This window comes from Canis lupus, chromosome 15 (assembly GCF_003254725.2).
Source record: "Canis lupus dingo isolate Sandy chromosome 15, ASM325472v2, whole genome shotgun sequence".
NCBI lineage: Eukaryota > Metazoa > Chordata > Mammalia > Carnivora > Canidae > Canis > Canis lupus.
Window position 1 is genome coordinate 54,708,064 of NC_064257.1, and position 26,111 is coordinate 54,734,174.

The 26,111-nt window shown below is 34.9% G+C and overlaps 1 protein-coding gene across 3 annotated transcripts in view; it reads left to right on the forward strand.

Annotated features, from left to right (window-relative positions):
- GRIA2 (glutamate ionotropic receptor AMPA type subunit 2) overlaps positions 1-26,111 on the forward strand; it is a 151,711-nt gene that overhangs the window by 57,636 nt on the left and 67,964 nt on the right. For all 3 annotated transcript variants that reach the window (XM_025438936.3, XM_035699421.2, XM_025438935.3), the window contains one exon: positions 17,880-18,119. In XM_025438936.3, the coding sequence (XP_025294721.1) occupies positions 17,880-18,119 (240 nt within the window). The remainder of the gene's footprint in view (positions 1-17,879; positions 18,120-26,111) is intronic.

Sequence of the window (26,111 nt, forward strand, 5' to 3'; positions counted from 1 at the left end):
GTATATATGTATGCTACATCTTCTTTATCCATTCATTAATTGATGAACACTTGGGTTGCTTCCATATTAAAAGATATAATTTAAATATGTTCCTTAAAAACTTTCCAGAACATGTTGGCAGATTGAATTTAAATTTTAAAATGTAAAAAAAGAAAATTAATTAATTAAAAAAAAAACCTTTCCAGACAACATGGACATAAATAAGTGCATATATAATAAAAAAATGCCTTAGGTTTTAGTACCTGAGCATTGCTGAAAGTAAAGTCATTGCCCCCAGGGTGCTATGTTCTATTTATGAAAATTAATCCACTTGTTACAATTGTTTAGAGATATCAAATTCATAAAACTTTGCTTAATTAATTGATATAGTTATAGTGATTATATTAGGCAGATTCCTACCATGCTCCATTTCATTTTGTGATGGATGTAGATACACAGATAAGAAAACAATATATCAGTTATTGAAATTAAAGATTTTTAAGAAGCCCTGGTTACGTGACTAAGTTCCTATATATTTATCTTCACTTAGTTTGTTACCTCAAGGTCATTTTCTTGTGACTTGTTAGCAGAAAAATTATAGTAAAGATAGAATATACAAATTATAAATATCTATAAATAAAATGTCTAGCTACGTTATTTAACCTATTTGGATGTCTTTCATAGGGTAACATGCGAGTACACACACACTCTAGAGGTCCATACATTGAGAATATATATTAGTGAAATAAGTCAATCGGAGAAGGACAAACATTATATGTTCTCATTCATTTGGGGAATATAAATAATAGTGAAAGGAAATAGAAAGGAAGGGAGAAGAAATGGGTAGGAAATATCAGAAAGGGAGACAGAACATAAAGACTCCTAACTCTGGGAAACGAACTAGGGGTGGTGGATGGGGAGGAGGGCGGGGGGTGAGGGTGAATGGGTGACGGGCACTGAGGGGGGCACTTGACGGGATGAGCACTGGGTGTTATTCTGTATATTGGCAAATTGAACAACAATAAAAAAATATATTTATTATTAAAAAAAAGGCTGGAGAGATATTTTTCCTTAATACCTGTTTGACTTAAGATATCTATCACCACATCATTACTTTGGAATTCATTTTCTCATCTATTGTAGTATGTTTCCCTGTTCTTCTTGTGCTACATTTCTAGTTAGTTCCAGACTATCTGGGTTCAAATTCTAGCTCTACTATAACTAACTGCGTGAACTTGGGAAACAGTCTCTCTGTATGCCAATTTGTTGGGAGGATTAAATGACTTGCTATATGTAAGGCCTAAGAAGAGTTTCTGGCACATAATATTTTATCTAAGTGTTGGTTATTACTTCAAAGAATAATGGTCATGTAGAGATCAGTTTCACTGTACCCATTTCCAAGGCTTTTTTTTTTTTTATTGCAGTCCATTAAAGCATGGGTTCTGGTTCTACAATGATACAACAGTAATATACAACATAATATAACAATTTACTCAAAGGGAAATTTTATCTTATAAAAAAACCTGCTATATAACTTCACAAATAATTTGGTAAAGTCCTGTCAAATTGCATTTGTTCTAGTGTTGCTGAAAATTCTTTGAAAGCATAAAATATGCTGCATAAAAGAAAATTATACTCAAAAAAAGAGAAAAGAAAGTTATACTCACCCACTCACATATATAGGTCTCTCCCTTCCTCATTAATATTTTTGGGCACTTTGCAAGATTAGTGTTCCTAAAAGTACATCCTTGGCTGGTTACACTACTCTATCTACTATGTTACCCTGGAAGGAGCAGACCAGCCATTTAGTGCATATATTAATCCAGAAATTATGCCTTAGTCTTCCACACTTCCATGCTAAGACTTACTTTATATTGTTCCCATTGATAAAAGATTCATTGTTATCCTTGCTGGATATGACCAGAACATTATTCTTAACATTTAAAAAAATCAGAACAGACTTTTTGATTCTTTAAAACATTATTTTAGAAGTTAGGGTCCTCCCCACATTGTTTGTTTTCACAGCAGAATTTGTTAGGGACCTGGCAACTATCTAGGGGCTCTGAGAAAGGCAGGCAAACCAAACCGAGTGGTTCGGACTCCAGTATAGATTTTTGTTTCTGGTTTATGTTTTGCCATTTGCATTTCATTTAGCCACCTTAAAATTGTCAAATATCCCATTTACTCTGATTTATGTACAAAATCACATGTGTTCTCTAGAACAAGGCATCCATTCATTGAGATATCTTTGAAATGATGGCTTTAACTAAATTCATATGTGCCTGTTTTCAGTAATCATATGCAGCTGAAATCACGTTAAGTGTAAGATATATACAATATTTATATATTTCCTTGCAATTAGCTGTCTTCTACCCATTTCTATTTTTCCGGCTTTGTTTTCAGAGAAATTAGTTATTACAATAGTAATTTACACTGAACTTTTGTGCTGTCTTTCCTGAATGCCTCTTTTTCAGCTGCTCATTTATTGTCCACTTGCTTTCATCACTCTGAATGGTTTTTCTCTATCTTCTGGCTCTTGCTAATGGGGAATTATTGCTTGGTTAACTTTTCCTTTGCCTTGTTGCACCTATGGTATGCTGGGAGTAGGCTATGAATAATTTTAGAATCATATTGATAATGACTAAATATTGATTTATATAACTTGTGTTATGTTTTCTCCCATATTTTTTCATTCTGTGTGGACTGCATAGTAAACTGAGTGGAAAGTTGGAAGAATTATTCATACAATATGTGGGCCTTTAAAAAGCCAGTGTAGTACGGGAAAGAAAGAATTATGAATTGTATAAAAGAATTGAATTTTATACATTGATCAAGTGTATCAGATGATTATTCAAATTGCCACTCGATTTTCATGGCATGGTGTATACTGTTCAATTTATTATTAATTTTAGACATGTAACAGAAATATAAAAATAAGGAGAAATGATATCTCATGGTAGAACGGTCCAAAGGTGAGTTGGCCAATATTCTTACAAAAATAATGACTTTTTACATAGAAAAATCCTAGAGAATCAACCCCAAATTTCATAGAACTGATAAAAGAGTTCAATAATATCATTAGTTATACAAGTGTATTTTTTTGAAATTTAAATTCCAGTTAGTTAACCTACAGTATAATATTAGTTTCAGGTATAGTGATTCTTCACTTACATACAATACTCAGTGCTCATCACAACAAGTGCCCCCCTTAATACCCATCATCTATTTCACCTATCCCTCTTTCACCATGGGTAGAAGAAATAAATAAACATTTTTTCCAAAGAAGACATACAGATGAAAAGATGCTCAACATCACTCATCATCAGGGAAATAAAAGTATTTTAAAGCAGATAGCTTTCTTACCTACTGGCAATATCTAATATAGAAATATAAAGAAAAAATTTCTGACAACAATGGTAATAAAGCTACAAAGTATCTAGGGATAAACTTAGTAAGAAGAATGCAAGGTGTGGATAAAAATTAATAAACCATAAACCAGTTCTGTCAATACATATTGGCTATCTAGCTAATGATGTTGTAAATGTTAATCTCTGTCAATTAATGTGTTTCGATCCACCCTAACCAAAATCTGGAAGAGAGAAATGTAAATCAGTAGGTAGGAAAGCTTTGCAAAATTACACTGAAAGCTATTGGAAATGATTATTTTTAAAAGGAGGAATAATTAAAATACTTGTTTCCTTCTTGAGATATAGACCTGAGCGCAAAAGAGAACTTGGATATGATAAAGGTACCATTTTAAAATTGAGAGGAAATCAGGGCATCTGGGTGGCTCTGTGGTTGAGCCTGAGACTTTGGCTCAGGTTGTAATCCCAGGGTCCTAGGATTGAGTCCGGCATCAGACTTCCTGCAGAGAACTTGCTTCTCCCTCTGCCTATGTCTCTGCCTATGTCTCTGCCTCTCTGTCTGCGTATCACAAATAAATAAATTAAATATTTTAAAAAATTAAAAAATAAATAAAATAAAATAAAATTGAGGGGGAAATCAATAAAATTAAATTAAAGGAATTGGAATACTGAATATCCATGTAGAAACAAAGTCAGTCTACTTTGCATAACATCCAAATGTTAGTATTAAGAGAATTAGTTATGACAACAATAATCATTAAATCAAACATAATTAAAAAAAAAACTTAGGATGGATATCCTTATTACACAAGACACAAAATCTAGGCATTGTCAAGGAAAAGACTGAATATTTGGTTATAAATATCATTATTTTAAAAATATTTTATTTATTTATTTGATAGAGAAAGAGAAAGAGTGCACTCATGAGTTGGGAAAGTGACAAAGGGGAAGGGAAATGATCCCAAGCAGACTCCACACTCAGCATGGAGTCTCATGATCTCATGACCCTGATCTCATGACCTGAGCTGAAACCGAGTCAGCAGCTTAATTGATTGAGCCACCCAGGCACCCCAACAAGTATCATTATAAACAAAATACAAGACCAAAGTGAAAGAGAAAAAATACGATCTTTACATATAAAGGCAATTAAATGTATCAAAATTTATGCAGTAACTTGATAGTAAAAAAAATATGGAAAATACAGGAATAGACCATTAAAAGTTAAATATATAAAAATAGGTGCACTTTCTCATTAATGATGGAAATCCACATTTTTCTGTTTACCAGAGGGGTGGTGAAGAGATTCATACAAGCACACATAGCTAGCTGGTCAGTGGCAAAATCTGGACTGGGACCCGTTTCAAGATCTGTCCTTCCACTGCTTTTCTCATGACATCACAGCTACCTTGCAATTACAATGCTGTCAATGTCTAGCTTTTTCTTTAATGGTTTAAAGGCAAGATCTGGAGTCCCAACTGCTTGGATTTGACCCCGACTATATCATTTTCTAGAGAGATTACCTCAGAAAATCATCTTTTTTTCAAGTTTTTTAAATCTGTAAAATGTATAATATCAGGTCCCATGTATATATGAGTTTTAAAAGAGTCATACTTGAAAAACTCTACAATCACAAGGGTACAAAACCTAAATTGTCATTTTAATTTTTTTATAAGATTTTATTTATTCATTCATGAGAGACACACACAGAGAGAGGCATAGACATAGGCAGAGGGAGAAGCAGGCTCCATGCAGGGAGCCCGATGTGGGACTTGATCCCTGGACCCCGGGATCATTCCCTGAACCGAAGGCAAATGCTCAACCACTGAGCGACCCAGGCATCCCTAAATTGTCATTTTTAAAACAGCAGATAATTGCTATTGTCACATGGTAGATTGGAAAAAATTAAATGGGTAAGAACTATTGGCTGTTGAAGAACACCAAAAAATAAGAATTTCTTTTTTTTTGTTTATGGGATGTGAATTGGTACACTGTATTTAGGTGATGATTTGATGGCATTGATAACATTTTATTCAGTATAATGTTCAACCAAGCAGTTCCATTGTCTTATTCTTTTTTTATTGAATAATAGTTGACACATGGTATCCCATTAGTTTCAGGTGTCCAACTTAGTGACTTGATGAGTTTACGTGTTAGGCTATGCTTACCACCAGCGTAGCTACCATCGGTCACCATGCAACACTAATATGACACCTTTGGCTATATTCCTTATGATATGCCTTACATTGACATGACTTTTTCTTTCATAGCTGGAAGCCTGTGTCTCTTTCTCTCCTTTACCCATTTTGCCCACCTCTTACTCCCTTCACTCTGGCAACCATCAGTTTGTTCTCTGTATTCATATGGCTGATTCTACTTTTTGTTTATTGATTCATGTTTTACTTTTTTGACTTTCCACATATACGTGAAATCATAGGGTATTTGTCTTTCTCTGACTTATTTCGGTTAGTTTAATGCCCTCTAGGTCCATGCATGTTGTCACAAATAGCAAGATCTCATAATTTTTTATGATGAGTAATATTCCATTGTGTATGTGTATAAGTGGCTGTGTTTGTGCACCACATCTTTATCCATTCATCTATTAATAGACACTTGGATTATTTTAATATTTTGGCCATAAATAATGGTTATAAAGTATATAAGTGATATAAATAATGTAATAAACATAGGGGTGTGTATATCTTTTTGAATTAGTATTTCCATTTTGGGGGGTAAATACCCAGTAGTAGAATAACTGTATCATTTGGTATATCTATTTTTAATTTTTTGAGGAACCTTTGTACTATTTTCCATGTGGCTGCACCACCAATTAACATTCTCACGAGGGCTCCTTTTTCTCCACATTTTCTTTTTTTTTTTTTTTTTTCCACATTTTCGATAGCACATTTTTCTTATCTTTTTGATGCTAGCCATTCTGACAGGTATAAGGGTTATCTTATTGTGGCTTTGATTTGCATTTCCCAGATGATTAGCGATGTTGAGGATCTTTCCATGTATCTGCTGGCCATCTGTAAGTCTTCTTTGGAAAAGTCCCCTCAGGTCCTCTGCACATTTTTAATTGGATTATTGGGTTTGTTTTTTGGGTTTTTTGTTTTGTTTCATTTTTTTTTTTGTGTGTGTGTGTGTGTGTGTGTGTGTGTGTATGGAGCCATATAAGTTCTTTTTGTATGCTTGTATTTTGTATTATATCATCAGATATATCATTTGCAAATACCTTCTCCTACTCAGTAGGTTGCCATTTCATTTTGTTGATTGTTTTCTTCGCTGTGCAGAAGCTCTTTATTTTGGTGTGGTTCTGATAGTTTATTTTTGTCTTTGTTTTACTTGCCTGAAGAGGCATATTTAGAAAAATGTTGCTAAGTCCAATGTCAGAGAAATTAATGCCTATGTTTTCTTGTAGGATATTTATGATTTCTTGTCTCACATTTAGGTCTTTAATCCATTTTGAGCGATTTTTGTGAATGGTGTAAGAAAGAGATCCATTTTCATTCTTTTGCATGTAGCTGACCAATTTTCCCAGCACCATTATTGAAGAGACTGTCTTTTCCTTTGTATATTCTTGCATCCTTTGTTATAGATTAATTGACCATGCAAGTGTTGGTTTATTCACAGGCTCTCTATTCTGTTCCATTGATCTATGAGTCTATTTTGTGCCAGTACCATACTTTTTGATTATTACAGCTTTGTAGTATATCTTGAAATCTGGGATTGTGATACCTTTAGCTTTGTTATACTTTCTCAAGATTACTTTGGCTATTCAGAGTCGAATAGCCAATACACATTTTAGTATTATTTGTTCTAGTTCACTGAAAAAATGCTGTAGGCAATGCCATTTTTAATCATCTGTCCTGCAAACATGTTAGCACAGGTGCACAAAGATGAACATGCAGACGTGGTTGCTGCAGCCTTGCTTATGGTAGCAAAAAATTCCTGACAATCTAAATATCCTAGTTAGGGTGATGAAATTGTGATGTACCCAAACCAGGGAAAACTAGGGGATAGTTTAAAAGAATGAACTAAGTCTGTATCAGCATGGTAATTTCTTTATTAAATGTCAGAGTGAGTTATGGGACTATTCTGTGCTGTCATTAATTAAAAACATAACAATCAGAAACAAACGAACAAAATCAACTCTAACTAGAACCGCAGCTGTGGAAGTATACATGCCAAATGGTTGTTAATAGGAGTTGCTTCTGGGAAAAGTAGGGAGTAAAGGGGAATTACAGCCTTTTAATGAGTATACTTGTTTAAATTTGTGTAAGAGTTTATTCCTATTATTTCTGAGTTATAAGTGTTTTATTTATGTTATTAAGATAAATTAAGAGCCAAAACATAAATAAATCACTGATATTTTCTTGGGGAAACTCTTTTCACACCGTTAGTTCTGTACTTGCTCCTCTTACTGAAGTGAGTATAACAATGAAGCAAAACCTCTGGACAATGTTAGAGCAAAGAGCCATGTTCCATGAACAAACATTAGGGCATCAGAACCAATGCATCAAGTGTGAATGAGTCTATTGTGCTAAAGTTAATTCCTCCAGTTACTTAGCAATTTAGGAATGTAGGCTAATGGCCCAGAGCATTTCTTAGTACATTTACATAATTGCTTGCTATATGATATTCAAAAAATTTTTCTTCGTTTAATAAACCTTTATGAGTTAACATATAAATGCTGAGGCATATAAGTAGAAACCCTCTCACTTGCCAACAAATGGATGAGCAAGAAAGTCCTGTGAGAGCTTCAGAAACACTTTGAGCCATCCAAAAGAAAGAGAGTTATCAGATCTAATTTGAGAGCATACAGACAAGGAAAACAATAAAGTTCGATCTTTTCCTTTTTTTGGATCTCACCTAAAAGAAAATTCTTTTAAGTAGTAAAGCCTTCTAGTTATTTGAAAATTTTTAAAAATTAAAAAAAAAGACATCACAAAAGCTGAAAAAAAATTTTTTTGTACTGAAATATCATTAAATCTATATTTGGCAAAAGCATAGTCCTTCAATTTTATACATTATAATTACAAAAAATAAGAGATGTGACATTTCTGTGGCATCAAGACCAAGAGTAGCTACGGAGCCTCGGGTATCTCTGGTAGGCAAAAGGTAGAGATAGATGTGAAATAGAAAAGCAAAAAATTGAAGGAAGAAACAGGATAAATGGAAAGGAGAAGAAAAATAAAAAGAAGGAAGAATAAAAAGAAAGCTAATAAAACTTGCAGAGAATAGTAGAATTTAATCTGCAAAAAATTATCATATCTCACATTCAGTTTTATAGGAGTTAAGTTTGCGATGAATAATAAATATGCACTACCTGACATTTTGTATAATTTCTCTCTTTGATGTTTGGCCATAGAGGCCCAAGTTTGAGCTCAATGGGACCTCTGAGGGCACTGAGACATTTGAAGCTGCAATTTGCCAGAAGCATACAGCTGGCTGTGTCACAAGTGGGATTAGATGCCAGGCCTCGAGACATTCAGCCTGGCATTCTTTATCCACAACATTCAAATCACATCAGGTCATGCAGTGCCCAGAATTTACATAGAGCATAAGCTGAGCAAGAATTTGCAGAGAGTAGAACTCTGCGAATTTATGAGGAGGAAATACATGTCCAAGGAATGAAGAATGGGTCTATCTTTTGTGAAATAGCATCTTCTATAAACAGAGGTAATTCTCTTTCGTTTATGTGTCCAAAACCCATCATTAAAATTCACATGAGAGTTATTGCCTATTACTGCCAGTACTACCATTGCTTGCTATCCCCAATGATGAATGAAGCCAGAATAAATGTTATTGATTTTCTAAAGCTGCATATAATATGGGCAACAGCAATAAACTTATGACATTTCACCTCACTCAGCAAACATAACAGGAAGGTCAGGAAGGATAAATGTTTGTTAGAGGGAAAGAAAAAAAATCTATTATTACAGCTTCATAGTCTTCTACTATTGAGTGATGATGCTGCATCACATTTAATATTTATATGAAAAATGGGATCAAAATATATGCAAAAGAGAAGGAATTTATCATAGTAAAGGTTTGTGGCAGGGCTATAGGAAAAATCATCAGTGAGGCAATTTATAGAAAATGTCATTGTGGTGTCTGTGTATTATTCTTCACATTTTCTTTAAATCATTTAGTGTTGTATTCGATAGCTATATAGTGAATGTCTTCACTGGGAATTGTGCTGGTGTCTGAGGAGCAGGAGCAGGAGTAAATGCAGAAGGGTAGGCTTTTGAAGAGATGAGAGTTTTGTCAGAGGTGCTAACTGCCAGCACCAGAGTGGGAGATCCTTCCTGTCCATTGACAGTAAAAGAAGGTGCCCACATAAATTTGTGAACTTTAAAATAATCTCATTAATGAAAAGTAGATAGTTTTACTCCACCTCATTGTGAGAATAGACTATTGTATTTACTTAGATTTTCCACGAAGAAAGGAAACTGTAGTTTTGTTTTTTAGCATGGAAAGCTAATGTTCAAGTGCCTTCTGTTACAATTACCTTTTTTGAAGGAATACTTGTTGTTTATGATAAGTTTCCAAGCATGAACAACTCCATCGAATTATATAAAGAAGACATTTGAGACTGTGAGAACACCTGAGGGTATTTTCACGTGCAAAATGTATTATTGGACATATGTCCAAGACAAAGAAGTTCACCTCGTTCATTTAGCTGTCCAAGTGCATCCTGCACCATTTATTTTTTAAGGTTAGTAACTTCACCTCTCTGTGCAAATTCTCCAGTATCAAATATATTTTGAACGCTTAAAATAATAAAATTTCACAGATGTTCCAAGAATTATCTTCTTATACTAATGATCATGGTGTTTGTTTGTTTGTTTGTTTACCTATTGTGAGAATTAAGAGACGAAGTCTCATGGGTAATTTTACATGAACACCAGTTATTTTGCAATATTATAGTAGAAGGATGAAAAATACTGTCCTGACATGATTACCCCAGTACCAATGGAAATGAAATCATAGGAAGCTCTTTTATATCTTCGTTATCCAATTGGTTCAGATCACGTATTTGTCCAACAAGTATTAATGGTGGACTTGTGAAAATTCCTGAATTGTGTATTGCAGAGACTACAAAATCCCTATGGTTGAATTTTTGTGATTAACCCAGTTATTTCATGATTTATATTTTCCCCAGCATTTCTCTCTATATTATCTAATTTAAACTTTAAACCATTCCTTCAATTTAGGCAAGAGAGGAATTAATTCTCCTCACTCAGTAGACTAGGAAATAAGCTCAGATTCAATGATTCCTCCTACCAGAAGACCCCAGGATGAAACTGGACTTCCAGTTCAGGTATTCTTATTTTGCTTTCACACTGAACCTTGCTCTCAAGGAGATAAAAATCACCCTTCCCCACCGACCCCCCGCCCCAACAAGCTCACTCAAACATATTGTACTTCATACTGTACCTCCCATGAGGAAGGTGCTCATAATCGGGAAAATCATAATTCAGTTGATGGTAAACAGGACAGCCTTCATGGAAGAATTGGTGTTTTATTACATGATATTTAACCAATACCTGCTGTGTGCCAAGTATGTGAGATAAACAGCACTTCATTCTCTGCTTTCAGTTAGCTCAGAGTTCAAGGGCAAAGCCAGACAATTATAACTCAGGTTAACATGCAGAAGTGCAGATTGCTTTAGAACCCCATGTAAGAGAGGCATGTAACTCAGGCCACACAGCGCAGCTAACATCTGACTACTATTATGTATGTTATTCTCTAAGTAATAGGGGGACATCGATGGATTTTAAGCAAGAGAATTTTTTTCTGCCATGATAAGGAAGAGATTTATTTTAAAGGGGGCTATTTGGGTAGTTATTGCAGGTATCCAATCAATAAGTGTTTGGGGACCATACATATGAAGGCAAAGATGGGGGGCTGGAGAGGGCAGATTTGAGAAGTCAAAGGGGCAGTATTGATGACAATTTGTACGCTGGGGATTAAGGAAAGGAAGAAGTCCGGAGTGAGCCTCACATTTGGAAAAGATGGGTTTTATATTAATACATGAACACTTGCTTTATGGAATTGGTGAATTTTACACTAAAGAAAAAGGACAAGTAAAATCCTGGTGCATGATTAATAAATAGTCAATATTAACATTGATTAGAACATGCAATATGTAGGGAGGTCACAAGAGATTTATATGGAGCTTCCTAGTTGTCAGTACTGTTGCAGCTGATTTTTTCTTTTCTTTTTTATAAGATTTTATTTATTTATTTGAGAGAAAGAGAGCACAAATGTGGGGGTAGAGTTGCAAAGGGAGAGGGAGAAGCAGACTCCTCGCTGAGCAGAGCCCAACATGGGGTTCTATCCCAGGACCCTGAAATCATGACAAGAGCCAAAGGCAGATGCTCAACTGACTGAGCCACCCAGGTACCCCTCATATTTTCTTTAATACTAATCCATCTCATAGGTGGATGGGTACGTAACATTAACATTATTATCCTCTGTTACAAATGACCAAACTTAAACAGGGTGAAATAAAGTAACTTGCCCATCCAAGTCCAACTAAATAATAGCAACACCTGGATTCAATCCCTGGTTCTCAGGGTTAGCCTGTACAATTGCTAGATCTAAGGTCAGAACTCCAAGGTCCTTGACTAGAGAATAATAACTTCTCTGTGGTATTTAATATTTGATATTGAAGTTATTGGCTTTTAGACAGTGTAAAACAGTGTTAAATATTTTATGTATTTTTTTTCTTTTTTGTCTTAATTTCAGAAAACTCACACGCGGTCTTTCTTGAAAGAATTAAACATTTTAATTGAAAATTATACCAGCAAGGAAATAAATATGAAATGATCTTTAAAATATGTCTTCAGCATTAATCGTATGCAATACATGTATTCAGTATATTTGCTGCATAATAAAATGCAGTGGACTTACAGTACATATTTTCTCAGGAATTAAGCAGGTAAAAGGAGACAACTCTCCTTTGGTTGTTGTTCAGTTTGGGAACCATTGTACCAAGAGTTGAATTTGACCTTATTAAAAGGGATGAGATCACTAAGATATGTAAAGAAAGAAGACAAACAATTGGAAGACAGATCCTTGGAGAATTCCTTTTATGTAGTATGCTTTAGGATGACTAATATAACAAAAGTATGAATTGAAGGAGCGAGGAGGTTGGGACAGTTCAGGTTGGCAAAACGAAGGAGAATGAAAATGAAGGTGCAGATACAAGAGACGCATAAGAAGTAGAGTATATGAGCTTCACAGAAGTAGGGACCTGGCCTATCATACTTAATGTTGTTTCCCTAACACCTAGGATAGTACATAATCAGTTCTCAAAAATACTTGGTTAATGTGGAATGAATGAAGTAGAATAAAACGGAGACGGTTATAAATGTTATAAAGAGGACAAAGAGGAGTAATACATTAATTATTCTGAAATATGGAAGACCAACGGTTACAAGAGTTATGGTGCCATGAGCAGAAAGGGAAAAAACGATCAACACAAACTCATGTTTTGTAGGATAAAATTTTCAGGATTTCTTCCTCCTGTTTTTATGGATATAGCTGAATGATAGGGAATTAAACATTTTTCCAGTGGGTGATATTGGAGGATGAGAAATTGGAGCTAAGGTAGCAATTCCAGCTAACGTGGACAGTATCTTTCCTGTTTGTTTTGGCAGTTTCTAAGCCTAACATATGCTTATCACATCAAATGTTCACAGCAAGAGTTTGTTCAGTAAGTAAATAGACAAAGGGAGACAAGTGAGATGCTAATGAAGTTTTGGGAAGCATGCATAAAAAGTTGAATTTGACCTTGTTAAAAGGAATGTGACCACTAAGAGATAAGATGTAAAAAGAGAAGAAAAGACGATCGGAAGACAGATCCTTGGAGAATGCCTTTTTAATTTGGGATGTTAAAAAAAAAAAAAAAAAGATGAGAGTGAAAGATAATTAGAGGAAGAGTACCAAGATGGTATGATTTTACATTGGCAGCATTGTGGAGAAGGGATTGGAAAAGAACAAGCCTAATAGCAGGAGAGAGAGAGAGAGAGAGAGGAGATCAAGCAGCAGGCTTTTGATTAATAAATTCAGAGAGGCTAAGAAAGCTTGATCTGAGAAAAGGATGATTGGATTTAGTGATGAAGAGATCTCACTGACAAATGATAGGGAAATTTCAATAGAAAACCGGGGTCAAAGTTTGCAAGGGGTTAATGTCAGAAGTTTAGTGAAGAGGGAAGAGATATTTTCAGTGGGCTCCAGATTTTGAAGTCAGGATTGCTTGGTGATGCAGCTTTTATCAGGCTTTGCACAAGCTGCAAAGGGGCTCTCACCATTCCTGCTTATGAAGCAGCCTATGCTGTTTCGTTGAAGTGAATGGCAATTTAGTATTAAATAAACGTAAAACAAAAATAAATCATGTCCTGTTCTTTTTTTTTGCCTTTCTACTAAATAACCATGCAAGGTTCTCCAGACTGTATCGAGTATGCTACATTAGCAGCACCAATGAGCAGAATGACCCCAGAGAAAAAGATGAGAGGCGGATGCACTATCAGCATTGTTATTGGCTTATATCATCTGGGCTTGTAATAAAAAGTGGAATAATCAGCAAGTTACTTACACCCAGGAGATGATCATTTCTGCTGTTTGACCTAAAGTGTCTTTTAAAAGGACTTCCCTTTGCTGAGTTTCTTGAAGTTAATATTAAATATTTTATTAAAATAGGATTCAGTAAGAGCATCTTTACCTTTGCAATCAGTTTTGAGTCTTAAGACATGAATGCAATTCTAATATTCATGAGCATCATCATTCAGAAAGTTATAATAGTGTTTCATAAGGCAATTGTATGGGCCATAGACTTAAAATTGAAATTTGATCTTTTTTCTTCCTTCCTTTGCTTCCAGAGATGACGTAGGAAAAGAATGAATATATGTAGAGGGTGTGTTATTGCCTAAATAATTTCGGAAAGCTATCATTGGAATTATTTCCACCCCTCATGACACATTATTTGGTTATTCTCAGTGATAGTAAATCTTCTCTTTGAAGATGATATAAGTTAGGGAAATGGCTTTAAGGTTTGGAGGGATAGCTGGAAAAGAAGTTGAGCTCACAGTGAGCAATTTAATTTCTAATGGAGTGAGGAGTAATTCTGAAACAATCCATCTAAGATTCTTATGTATTGTGTCAATTGGGTCATGTATCTATGGAATATTGGGGAAAGCATTAGTGTTGGCATGTAAAAATACCCGTGTATTTTGGGGATGGAATGTTAGAAGTGTAGCACTAAGGTTTTTTATTTTTGTTTTTTGTGTTTTTTTGCTTTTTGTTTTGTTTTTTATCTTGAGATGCTCACTGCAAACTGGATAAACAAAATACCTCAGTTCAGGTCAGCATTCTGACTGATTCCTGGTTGTAAATCTCAATGATATTCTTACCGTGCTTGGGGACAGGGACAGTGATTGACCCAAGATAAAGAGAAGGAGATGAGCAAATGTTGACCAAATGACTGTTAATTGTATGTGCAGAAAGGGACATTAAGAGAGAAATGCCTAGGAAAAAAAGGAGATATAGACAAATAGACAATTGAATATGTGCCATGAAGAGGAAAAAGGAAGAAGGTAGAAGGTTTGGAAAGACCAGGGATAGTCAGGAAAGAAAGACCATGGTTACAAAATTATGCCCATTGGAGAATTAGCAGAATTGCCTGGAAAAAAAAGTGCCTTTTGAATCAGGTGAATTGTAATTTCTTGTGAAGTTTTGTGCAGCTTGTGCCTGTTGTTGGGCTGAAGCCAAGTGTTTCCAGATGGCCACAATAGCCAGGAGGCCCCTTGACAACTCACTTCAGAGTCTAAAACAAATGGAAAATGAGAGGTATGGCTCCTTATTAAGACTGTCTATGCATTCAAACAGGACCGTCCTTCATTAAGCATTTTGCTGATATTGTGGCTGCTGTTCCCATCACAGAAGCCATTTCACTTAAGATGAGGAGAACAGATCTCATTAATAAATCATATCACCTGATATTCCTATACTGTTTAGGTGCTATGCCAACGCTTCATGGGAAATGAAATAAAATAGACCCGGAGAGAATTCTATAGCAATTTCCCCTTTACATATGTAATATGGAATCATCGTAATATGAACAAACTTAAGATTTAAGATGTACATGTCAGTACACATATATCCATGTATAAAATAAAAAATTACCCCAGAATTTGCCTAGAAGAGTTTTAACAATGAAAGCGTTTTTGTGTGTGTGTGTTTTAATTTTTTTTTTACTTCTATGAAGAATGAGCCCAGTCAAACACATTAATATTTTCAACTTCTGTACTCAGACAAGGACAAAATATGAACATGAATAAAGGGCGGAAATCTCATCTCTATTTTATGTTAAAGTTTGAAATAAATGTAAAGGAATACATTTAGTTGTTTCCTGAGATATATGAGACTACTCCACAGAAGATGGGTAATACAAGAGGAGATGCCAATTGATATATTACACAGATAAAACCTAGAGATCCTAGAAAACTTATGTTAGAAAGACAGAAGTGAGTTGAAGATTAGTAAGTATTTAAAGGAAAATGGGAACATTTGATAAATAGAAGGCACTCAAAGAAATAGCCCATCTTGCTTTCCTTTCCTTTCATATCATTTAATACTTGCTGAAAACTATTGCCTATTATTTATTGATTGTCTGGAATTGGTTATTAGAATCTGTATGTATTGTAGCAATGCTCATATTCATGAAGGAAATCTATTTTTCTACAGATATTCTATTTTTGTAAAGGAAATAAAATAAAATAAGTTTGCATTGGTTTTATCCTTTAAATGGGATTAATTAATTTGAAAGGATGCTTGGTATTATGCTCTGGGTTGTTAGATTATGTTACTGGATTGCTCATTTCATTTCCTCGGATTGAAATGACTCTGGAGATTTAAAAACATAAGCTATTTAATCATTTAAAGCTATGTGGTTGACCTGAATTGGTAATCTTCAGCATTGTGGTATGGGTGGTTTCAGACATGGTTTCAGACATTTCAGAAGAATCAGTCTTGGACAAGGTAACCCTTACTTCTCAGATATTTTCAGATTTGTGTTTCAAAAATTTATTTTTGGCTATATTGTAGAGAATCGAATGGAAAGAGAATATTGGATGAAGGAAGAAAGTTGGGCAGGTATCACAATAATCCAAGTGAGAATAGGAGTATTATCCATTAGTAAAAAACCTGGTCTTCAAATCCGGATGCCTAGGTTTGAAGACAGGATCTTTTACTTGTGCAAATGGGCAAATCACTTAATCTGGTGTTTCAATTTTCCTATCAAAATTCATATTTGGGAATAATAAGAGTTCCTGCCTCCAGAATTTTCATGAGAAATAAATGAGTTTACATACCATCGATCATGCCAGGCACAAGGCGAGTACAATATAACTATGGACTGTTAATGAACTCGGATAATTGGGATGGAGATACAAATAAATGGACCGCATTTGAGTATATTTAGGTATTAGAATAAACAATAATTAATGATAGTCTGACTATGAGGAGGGGGTAAGAGAAGGTATTATCATGGGCCATTTACTGAAAAAGAACTATGTGGAGTGAAGGGGACTTTTAAATAAAATATTATATTTTTTAAAGAATTATGGTCCTAAGTCAGAATATTTTGGTAATATTCTTTGTTTTGTATGGGGTAGAACATATGAGTAAGGGAAGTCCATAAGAAAGATGAAAATTAGGAGTTCTGAACTCCATTTAATTGCTACTTGACTGAGAGGCCCAAGTTAGGGATCTCTTTCTGGTGCTATGTCTCTTTGGGTATGATGTGAGTCTTGCATCTAAGTTTTTCTTAAAAAACTTGCGGTCAGCATTAGAATTCTTCATAAGCACTCTGACCTTCTAGTATGAAGCCTCATGGACACAATAAATCCTTTTAAAGACTCATATATTAGAGAGAATGAGATATTATGAATATGTGTAAATGCCAGGTAACTGCAATTTGTTCTTCTTAAAACTAATGATTGTTACTTACACTTTTTTTAAAAAAGATAAATTATTTGAGAGAGAAAGAAAAAGAAAACAGTGTTTGCATGCAAGTGGGGGGAAGGGGCAGAGGGAAGAGGGGAGGGGCAGCTCTTTAAGCTGACTCTCCATTGAGCAAGGAGCCCACATTGGAGCTTCATCTCATGACCTCAGCCGGAACCAAGAGTCAGACGCTCAATGCTCAATGAAATTGAGCCACCCAGGCACCTCTACACTTATTTTCAATATGGTTGTTCTAAAATAGATTTACACTTACATCGTTTGTTAAAAAATAATGCATCTGTTTTCTTGTAGTCAAAATTGCTATTTAATGCTTTGTAGTTCTTTGAATTCCTCAAAGAGAGTCCTACATAAATAAGTGCCCGTACAACGGATGGATCATTGATATGAACTTTATATTTTTTCAATTTATTTTATATTTCATATAAAAGGGCATTAAGTTTTAAGCAAATCTGAGTAATTGTATGTCAATTTCAATGATTTATCCTTTCTATTTTTCCTATTCAGTCTGCTCCCAGTTTTCAAGAGGAGTCTATGCTATTTTTGGATTTTATGACAAGAAGTCTGTAAATACCATAACATCATTTTGTGGAACGCTCCATGTCTCCTTCATCACTCCCAGCTTCCCAACAGATGGCACACATCCATTCGTCATTCAGATGAGACCTGACCTCAAAGGAGCACTTCTTAGCCTGATTGAATACTATCAATGGGACAAGTTTGCATATCTCTATGACAGTGACAGAGGTAAGTGACAATATCCCTCTGCCTTTGTAACGGTTCAAATTCAATGCCTACACTTAATACTTATGTGTGATGTGATGGAGTTACACAGTATGTTGAAGTCCAAGGGTCACTTGACTTTTTTTTCTTCTCTCTCTCTCTTTTTTTTTTTTTTTTTTTGCTGTGTAAATGAATAATGCAATTTTAAACTTAGGAAATAGAGTTTTTTTTTTTTTTTTAAGTTGTGAATGTTCAAAGATATAGACTCTGTCAACCCAGTGCCCAAGTGTTCAGTTGTAATGTAAATAGCATGTGCTGACATCAGCAGCTAAGACCCTACGGTGACTACATTACCAGTTGAAGGTCCGTGAAGTGGCTGCCTTGAAAATTGATTTAAGTAAAATGTGAATAAATATACAAATAAGAACTTCTAGAGAAATGTGTAGCGATTAAATATTTTCATATGCAAACATTTTATGAAGGCAAGTATGATCATTATTAACCTTGCTTGAAAATGACATCCCTGAATCTCAAAGAAGTTAAAGGATTGATCATGTTCCCCTTGAACAGCTGGTACAGTTCGACCCAGTTCTTCTGACACCAGACTCACGCTTTTTTGTAATTCTAGGTTTATGATGAGATGTTATTGATTAGCATACTAATTGGATAAAATCTTGGCTCATTATACTAAAATTATATTTTCAGGGGGAGTTGCTTCCTTCATGTTTCCAGTATCTCTTTTGCGAAGTTTGGTGTTAACAAACCTGCTTGAAGTATGTCATAGAATCCCAGCTGTTCTTTTTTAATTTTGTTTATTTATTTATTTATTTATTTATTTATTTATTTATCTATCTATCTATTTATTTATTTATGTATAGTTGACACACAATGTTACATTTGTTCCGGGTGTACAACATAGTGTTTCAACAACTCTACATTATGCTTTGCTCACCACAATTCTAGCTCCACCTGTCACCTTACATTATTACAGTACCACTGACTACATTCTTTATGCTGTGCCTTTTATTCCCATGACTTCTTCATTCCATACCTGGAATCCCATATCTCCCATTCCCCTTTACCCATTTTGCCTGACCTCCACCCCCCTCTTCCTCTGGCAGCTATCAGTTTTATTCTCTATATTCTGTTTTCTGTATTTTACAGTTTGTTCTCTGTATTTATAGGTCTGGTTCTGCTTTTTTTTTTTTATAGATTCTGATTCTGTTTCTTTGTTTATTCATTTGTTTTGTTTTTTAGATTCCTTATATGTGTGAAATCATGTGGTATTTTTCTTTCTCTGTCTATCTCACTTAGCATAATACTGCCTAGATCCATCCATGCTGTAACAAATGGTAGGATCTCATCCTTTTTTATGGGTGAGTGATATTCCGTTGTGTATATATCACATCTTACTTACCCATTCATCTATTAGTCAAGACTTGGGCTATTTCTATATCTTGGCTATTGTAAATAATGCTGCAATAAACATAGGGGTGCATGTATCTTTTCAAATTGGTGTTTTCATTTTCTTTGGAATCTTGGCTGTTCTTAACTATTCCTGGCTCTGTGATTTGGCTTCAGGGGGTCTGTGTATTTACTAAATTTATACGAAGATTTTGTGCACATATTTGCACATGTATTTTTCTAAAGACAGTCTCCATAACCAAACTCGAAAGGGTTAAAAACCACTATTGTAAGGGTACCTAAGTGCCAAACTGGGCTTCCTTCAGCAGCTTACTTCCTGGAATATTGAAAGGTTCAAATGAAAGCCAAAGCCTGTTTCGACCAAGATAGGGCACCTTGTTAACCCAGAAGGGCAGACAAGAAGAGAGCGAGCCGTCAATCAATTCTTCATTGATTAGTTTGTAATCATTTGCTGCAGCAGTCGCATCTGGAGTGCTCAAGCGAGGTGTCTGATTCTCTGCTCTGTCCCCCTAGTCCCGGGGAGGAGGACACTCTGTGGAAAAGCCGGTCAGCACTCTACAAGCTGAAGAAAGCTGCTATGTCAACAACTTGTCCTGGCTGTTTTGAGAAGGGAGAGCATTGCTATACCTATGAGAAATGAAAAACTACAACAGAAACTATCATTTCAGGAAAATAGAAATTGCAATGTGCTGAATGATTCCAAAGCACACTTACTAATGTGATAAAAGGGCTTACAAAACGGAGCTTATTCATTGACTTTCCTCTTTGCTGTCTCCCAACTCTTTTAGCACTCTGTTACGTTAATAAAACTAGCCTGCAATCTGTGAGTATTCCTGACGCCTCTTTTACCCCCTCCATCCTGCTGCTGTGATTTCTGCCATCAGAATGTATTTTATCACTGACATTCTTTGTTGTTGCTCTAGGCCCAGCCACCACCACGTTTTCCTTCTCTTGTCTTTCCATTTCCACACGTGTTTCTTTTTAATCCATTTTCCACCAAGTAGCTGCCATATGTAAATGCTCTTCGATGCTTTTCTGACCTTATCATTCTTTTGCTTAAAACACTTCTCATTAAAATGAAGATGAAATTGGGAATTCTTACCATGGCTCTAAGGTCTGGTTCCTGCCAATTTATACTACAATCTTGCTCAGTCACTAAGCTAAATCCATCTAACTAATCTTCTTTCACTGTCTCCAGATGCACCAAACCAAACCCTTTCACCTCACATCTCTGCACATGTCTCTAGTTCTTTCTCTTCCTTCTTGCTTTAGCTCAGAGAGCATTTCCACAGAGCTGCCTTTCATACTGATATTCTCTCTTAGATAAGTCCTCTCTTTTCCTCTACAGTACTTATCACAATTTATAATTAACAGTAGTATCCATTCGTCTACTCAAGAACTGCTATTGAGCTCCTGCTGTGTTCCAGGGACTATTTTAGTCACACAGGCCAAGCATTATGTCTTTTATTTGTGCTCTGGATGTAAGCCCCAAAAAGGGAATGTCCCGGTGTACCCCTTACACTGAGTGTCCAGTTCCTAACTATACACACAGTGCTTAAGGTAATGCTGGAACAGAGCTCATATTCAATAAATTGTATTACTAGGTGAATGAGTTAAGCCTCTGTATATTTTAAGTTTGAGATAATATGAGAACCTGAATCTTGCTGGCTAAACTAAAGGGTCAGAAGATGAATTCTCTTTCCTGTTTGACAAGGTTGAAGATGGCATTTTTACTTAGGGGCATGCTTCACCCTCACTGTGACTCCCTCTAGGTGAACACCAACTTTTGAGAAAATTCATATAGGCAACAGCTGCCATAAATAGAAGAAGAGAAACTCTAGTATTTGAGGGAGATACTGAAGAAAGAAAAGCTCTGAGATATGATCAGGTGAAGATGGATGAGTGTATGTCTTTGTGAAAAGAACATGAAATATTTTGAAGTGACTTTATTGGATTCATTTTATCGATTGATTTGATTTGATTGAAGTAATTTGTTGGATTGATTTTATACTTTGGAAATATGAAATGAAATTGAAGTGATGAGATAATTTCCTCTCGTGAAATTGTACAAATTGATTTAAGTTCATCTTTTGAGAGAAGGCTATTCGAGTTATGATATTCAGTATTATATAATAGAGCCAAAAATGGCCTTACGGATACATTTTCAAGGTATTATTAAATAGCTACTCCTATTTTAATATGCACAGTGTTATACTGGATCTGAAACTATTTTCAAAGATATGTAAGACTCAAAATATTAGCAAAGGACTTGATCCTTATATAGTGTTTGCTTGGGATCAAGGAAGTGGGATTTTTGCTATCCAATTTTTTTTCTTATTAGTGTCTTAATTTTTATAGCTTTTTCATCTTATTTAATTTAAAAAATTTATTGGTGTATTCATCGTGTGACTGGGTTTCTTTCCTTAGGTCATTAACTCATCTCTGGTTCATTTCAAGAAAGTTCCTCCTTATTTCGTGTTATGTGATGAAGAGCATGCATCTTTGTTCCCTTTGTCTATGCTTTGTCCCTTTGTGCATGCTTTAAAAATAGATTCCATGATTTCATCTCTCAGTTTATCCCAAATGCTTCGATTTCAAACAATTTGGTCCTGCCCTTGATATGGCACTCTCTCTCATTCCTGGATTTAATAGGGTTTTTTGTCAATCTTTTAAAAAATTATTCTAATTCCAGTTAGTTGACATACAGTTATATTAGTTTCAGGTGTACAATACAGTGATTCAGCACCCCCATACATCACCCTGTGCTCATCATGACAAGTGCATGTCTTCATCCCCATGACCTATTTCACCCATTCTGCGCCCCGCCAACCTCCCCTCTGGTAGCCATCTGTTTGTTCTCTGTTGAGAGTCTAGTTAACTCTAGTTAAGGTCTGATTCTTTCTCTCTCTCTCTTACATTTTTCCCTTGCTTCTTTGTTTTGTTTTCATAAGTGCCACATGTGAGTGAAATCATATGGTATTTGTCTTTCTCGGACTGACTAATTTGGCTTAGTATTATATTCTCCAGCTCCATCCATGTTGTTGCAAATGGCAGTATTTCATTCTTTGTGTATTTATACACCACATCTTCTTTATACATTCATCTACCAATGGACACTGGGGCTGCTTCCATGTCTTGACTATTGTAAATAATACTGCCATAAACGTAAGGGTGCAAGTATCTCTTTGAATTAGTGCTTTGGGGGCACCTCAGTGGCTCAGTGGCTTAAGCATCTGCCTTTGGCTCAGTCATGATCCCAGGGTTCTGGAATGGAGCTTTGCATCGAGAGGGGGTGGGTCAGCTTCTCTCTCTCCCTCTGCCTGTTGCTCTGATTACTTGTGCTCATTCTCTCTGTCAAATAAATAAGTGAAATTTTTAAAAAAGAACTTGTGTTATTGTATTATTTGGGTAAATATCCAACAGTGCTATTGCTAGATCATAGGTAGCTCTATTTTTAACTTTTTTAGGAATCTTTATCAAGTTTTCCACAGTGGCTACACCACTGTATTTCCACAGTTCATAAGGGTTCCTTTTTTGCCACACCTTTCCCAACATCTGTTGTTTCTTGTGTTGTTGATTTTAGCCATTCTGACAGGTATAAGGTGATAGCTCATTGTAGTTTTGATTTGCATTTCCCTGATGATCAGTGATGATGAAGATCTTGTCATGTGTCTGTTGTTCATCTATATGTGTTCTTTGGAGGAATACCTATTCATATCTTCTGCCCATTTTTAATCATATTGTTTTTTGGATGTTGAGTTTTTACATATTTTAGATACTAATCTTTTATCAGACATATCATTTGCAAATATCTTCTCTCATTCTGTAGGTTGCCTTTTAGTTTTATTGATTGTTTGCAGAAGCTTTTAATTTTGAGATAGTCCCAAGACTCCAGTACAATATTGGATAAAAGTGAGAGTGGACATACTTGTCTCAGTTTTTCCCCATTAAGGAGAATGTTAGCTGTGGGTTTTTGGTAGATGGCCTTTATTATGCTGAGATGTGTTCCCTCTAAACCTACTTTGTTAGAGTTTTTATCATGAATGGATGTTGTACTTTGTCAAAAGGTTTTTCTGCATATATTGAAATGATCAAATGATTTTTATCCTTTCTCTTAACGATATGATGTATTATATTGATTGATTTGTGAATATTGAACCACTCTTGCAACTCAGGAATAAATCCCACTTGATGGTGGTGAGTCATTTTTTTAAATGTATTATTGAATTCAGTTTGGTAGCATTTTATTGAGAATTTTTGCATCTATGCTTATCAGGAATATCATCCTGTAGTTCTCTATTTTTAGTGGTGTCTTTATCCGGTTTTGGTATCAGGGTAATTCTGGACTCGTAGAATGAAGTTGGAAGCTTTCCTTCCTTTTCTATATTTTGAAATAGCTGTAGAAGACTGTTATTAACTTTTCTTTAAATTTTTGGTAGATTTCATCTTTGAAGCCGTGTGGTCCTGGACTTTCATTTCTTGGGAGTTTCTTGATTACTGACTCAATTTCTTTGCTGGTTATCAGTGTGTTCAAATTTTCGATTTCTTCCTGTTTCAGTTTTGGTAGTTTATATGTTTCTAGGAATTTATCTATTTCTTCTAGGTTGTCCAATTTGTTGGTATACAGGGTTTTTAAAAAAATTAATAAAATTTACTGAGATTTTAGAATTAAGTAAACGTATTGTTAAATTTTAATTTCTAAATATATTAATTGATGTTCTTTTGAGCAGCATGGGTCCAAAGCTTAAAAATGGCTCATTAACATTCTGCCCCAAATATGAGCTTGATGAAAAAAAATTAACATGCTTTATTTTTTTTTTATTTCACTGCTCCTAAGTAGGACTGCCATTTAAACCTTTCCTGCTTCCCCACCACCTATCAAAATGCTGAGCAACAAGTCCAGGAGTCCACATTCCAGTTATAAACACGGGAGGACATAGATACATCTTGGTCTTTGTAAAGATCATCTTTGCCTATTTCAAGTTTACCCATAAGAGGAGTTCTGAAAATGTTCATTTGGTGTCTTTGATGTTTTAGGGCTGCTGGTGTCTTCTCTATATCCAAGCCATGTTGCAGCAGCCTGCCACTCCTCGATGACCCAGTGCTCTTCCTAAAAAGTGTATATTATTACTTCATAGACAGTAGGTAGTTAGATCTGTAGTACATTTGGAAATAGAGAGTAAAGAGCTTACCTATGTTAACACATTAAATATAGTTTTATCTATTAAATTTGAGCCAAGACTTTAATCAAAATGTTTCTTATTTATTGGTTCAATGTTAATAAGACAAGACAACACATTTCTATAGACAGTAAGTTAAACCAGAACTAATGCTTAATATCTTTATGTCTTGATTTTAGTTTTGAACCATACTGTTTGTTCCCTGAAGGGAAGATACTTTGATTCTAGTTCCAAGAATAATTCATGTGTAAATAAGAATGCTTCCAAATTATAAATTTCTTTTCAGATGTTCCTGAGAAAGTCAAAGAGGAAACTATATATGTTAATCTAATCTGGCCTAGACATGCTGCCATGATTTAGTGATCATAAATATTAATTTCTGTGCCTGAAAGATAAATAAGGGCAGTGAATTTTAAATGAAATGAAGAAAATATTTTTAAGAACAAAGAAATGTTTTGAATGAAATATACCTGTTTGCAGTAACCATTTTTAATTCTACCCACTAATACACAAACTAAAACACTTAGACTTTGCCTATCTTTAGGCTGATGGCTTTTCTATAACTCTTTCATAGTATTATTAACTAGCTCAAGATGAAATTGTGAAGTACATAATACTTTGGAAGAGTTTTAGGGTGATTGTCAACTCACAAATAGGTTATACAACTATAACTAGTCTTGCAACAATCAGGCACTTGAAGAGGTAATGTAATCCAACAAAACATAGTCCAGCTATTCTTCATTTTAGTCAAAAGCCTGAGAATTTATAGAGTTTAGAACTAAATGCAGACTCTTGTAATATCCTTTTTTTCTCTTGTAATATTCTTGAGGTGCTTTAGAAAGTAACTTAAATATGTGGATTAGGAGAATTGTTAATTTTCTGGATTTTTTTTCCCATTTGTAGATGAATGACTGTGTATCTCAAGTTTTCTTTGTTCTGAGTAGTTCAGTAAGAAGAAATCAGTCTCTGCTATAATTCAGATACCTTATATAGTATAGATACTAGAGTAGAATAATTATTGGTTACTAATATCTTTATTTTTTTAAGATTTTATTTATTCATGAGAGACACAGAGAGAGAGAGTCAGAGACATAGGCAGAGGGAGAAACAGGCTCCCTGCAAGGAGCCCAATGTGGGATCGATCCCGGATCCTGAGATCATGCCCTGAGTTTAAGGCAGATGCTCAACCACTTAGCCACGCAGGCATCCCTAGTTACTAATAACTTTAAGTAAACTAATGTTTATATGGAATTCCCACTGTCCATACAAGTTTATAGTCTGATTAGGGTTGGAGTTATTTATGAAGATACTTTTACGCCAGTTTGTGTGGAAGAGAAAGAGTAATTATCTCAAGTAATACTTTTCCCCTAATTAGAATGTGGTATCAAGAGACCAAGAGCATGCATTTGTG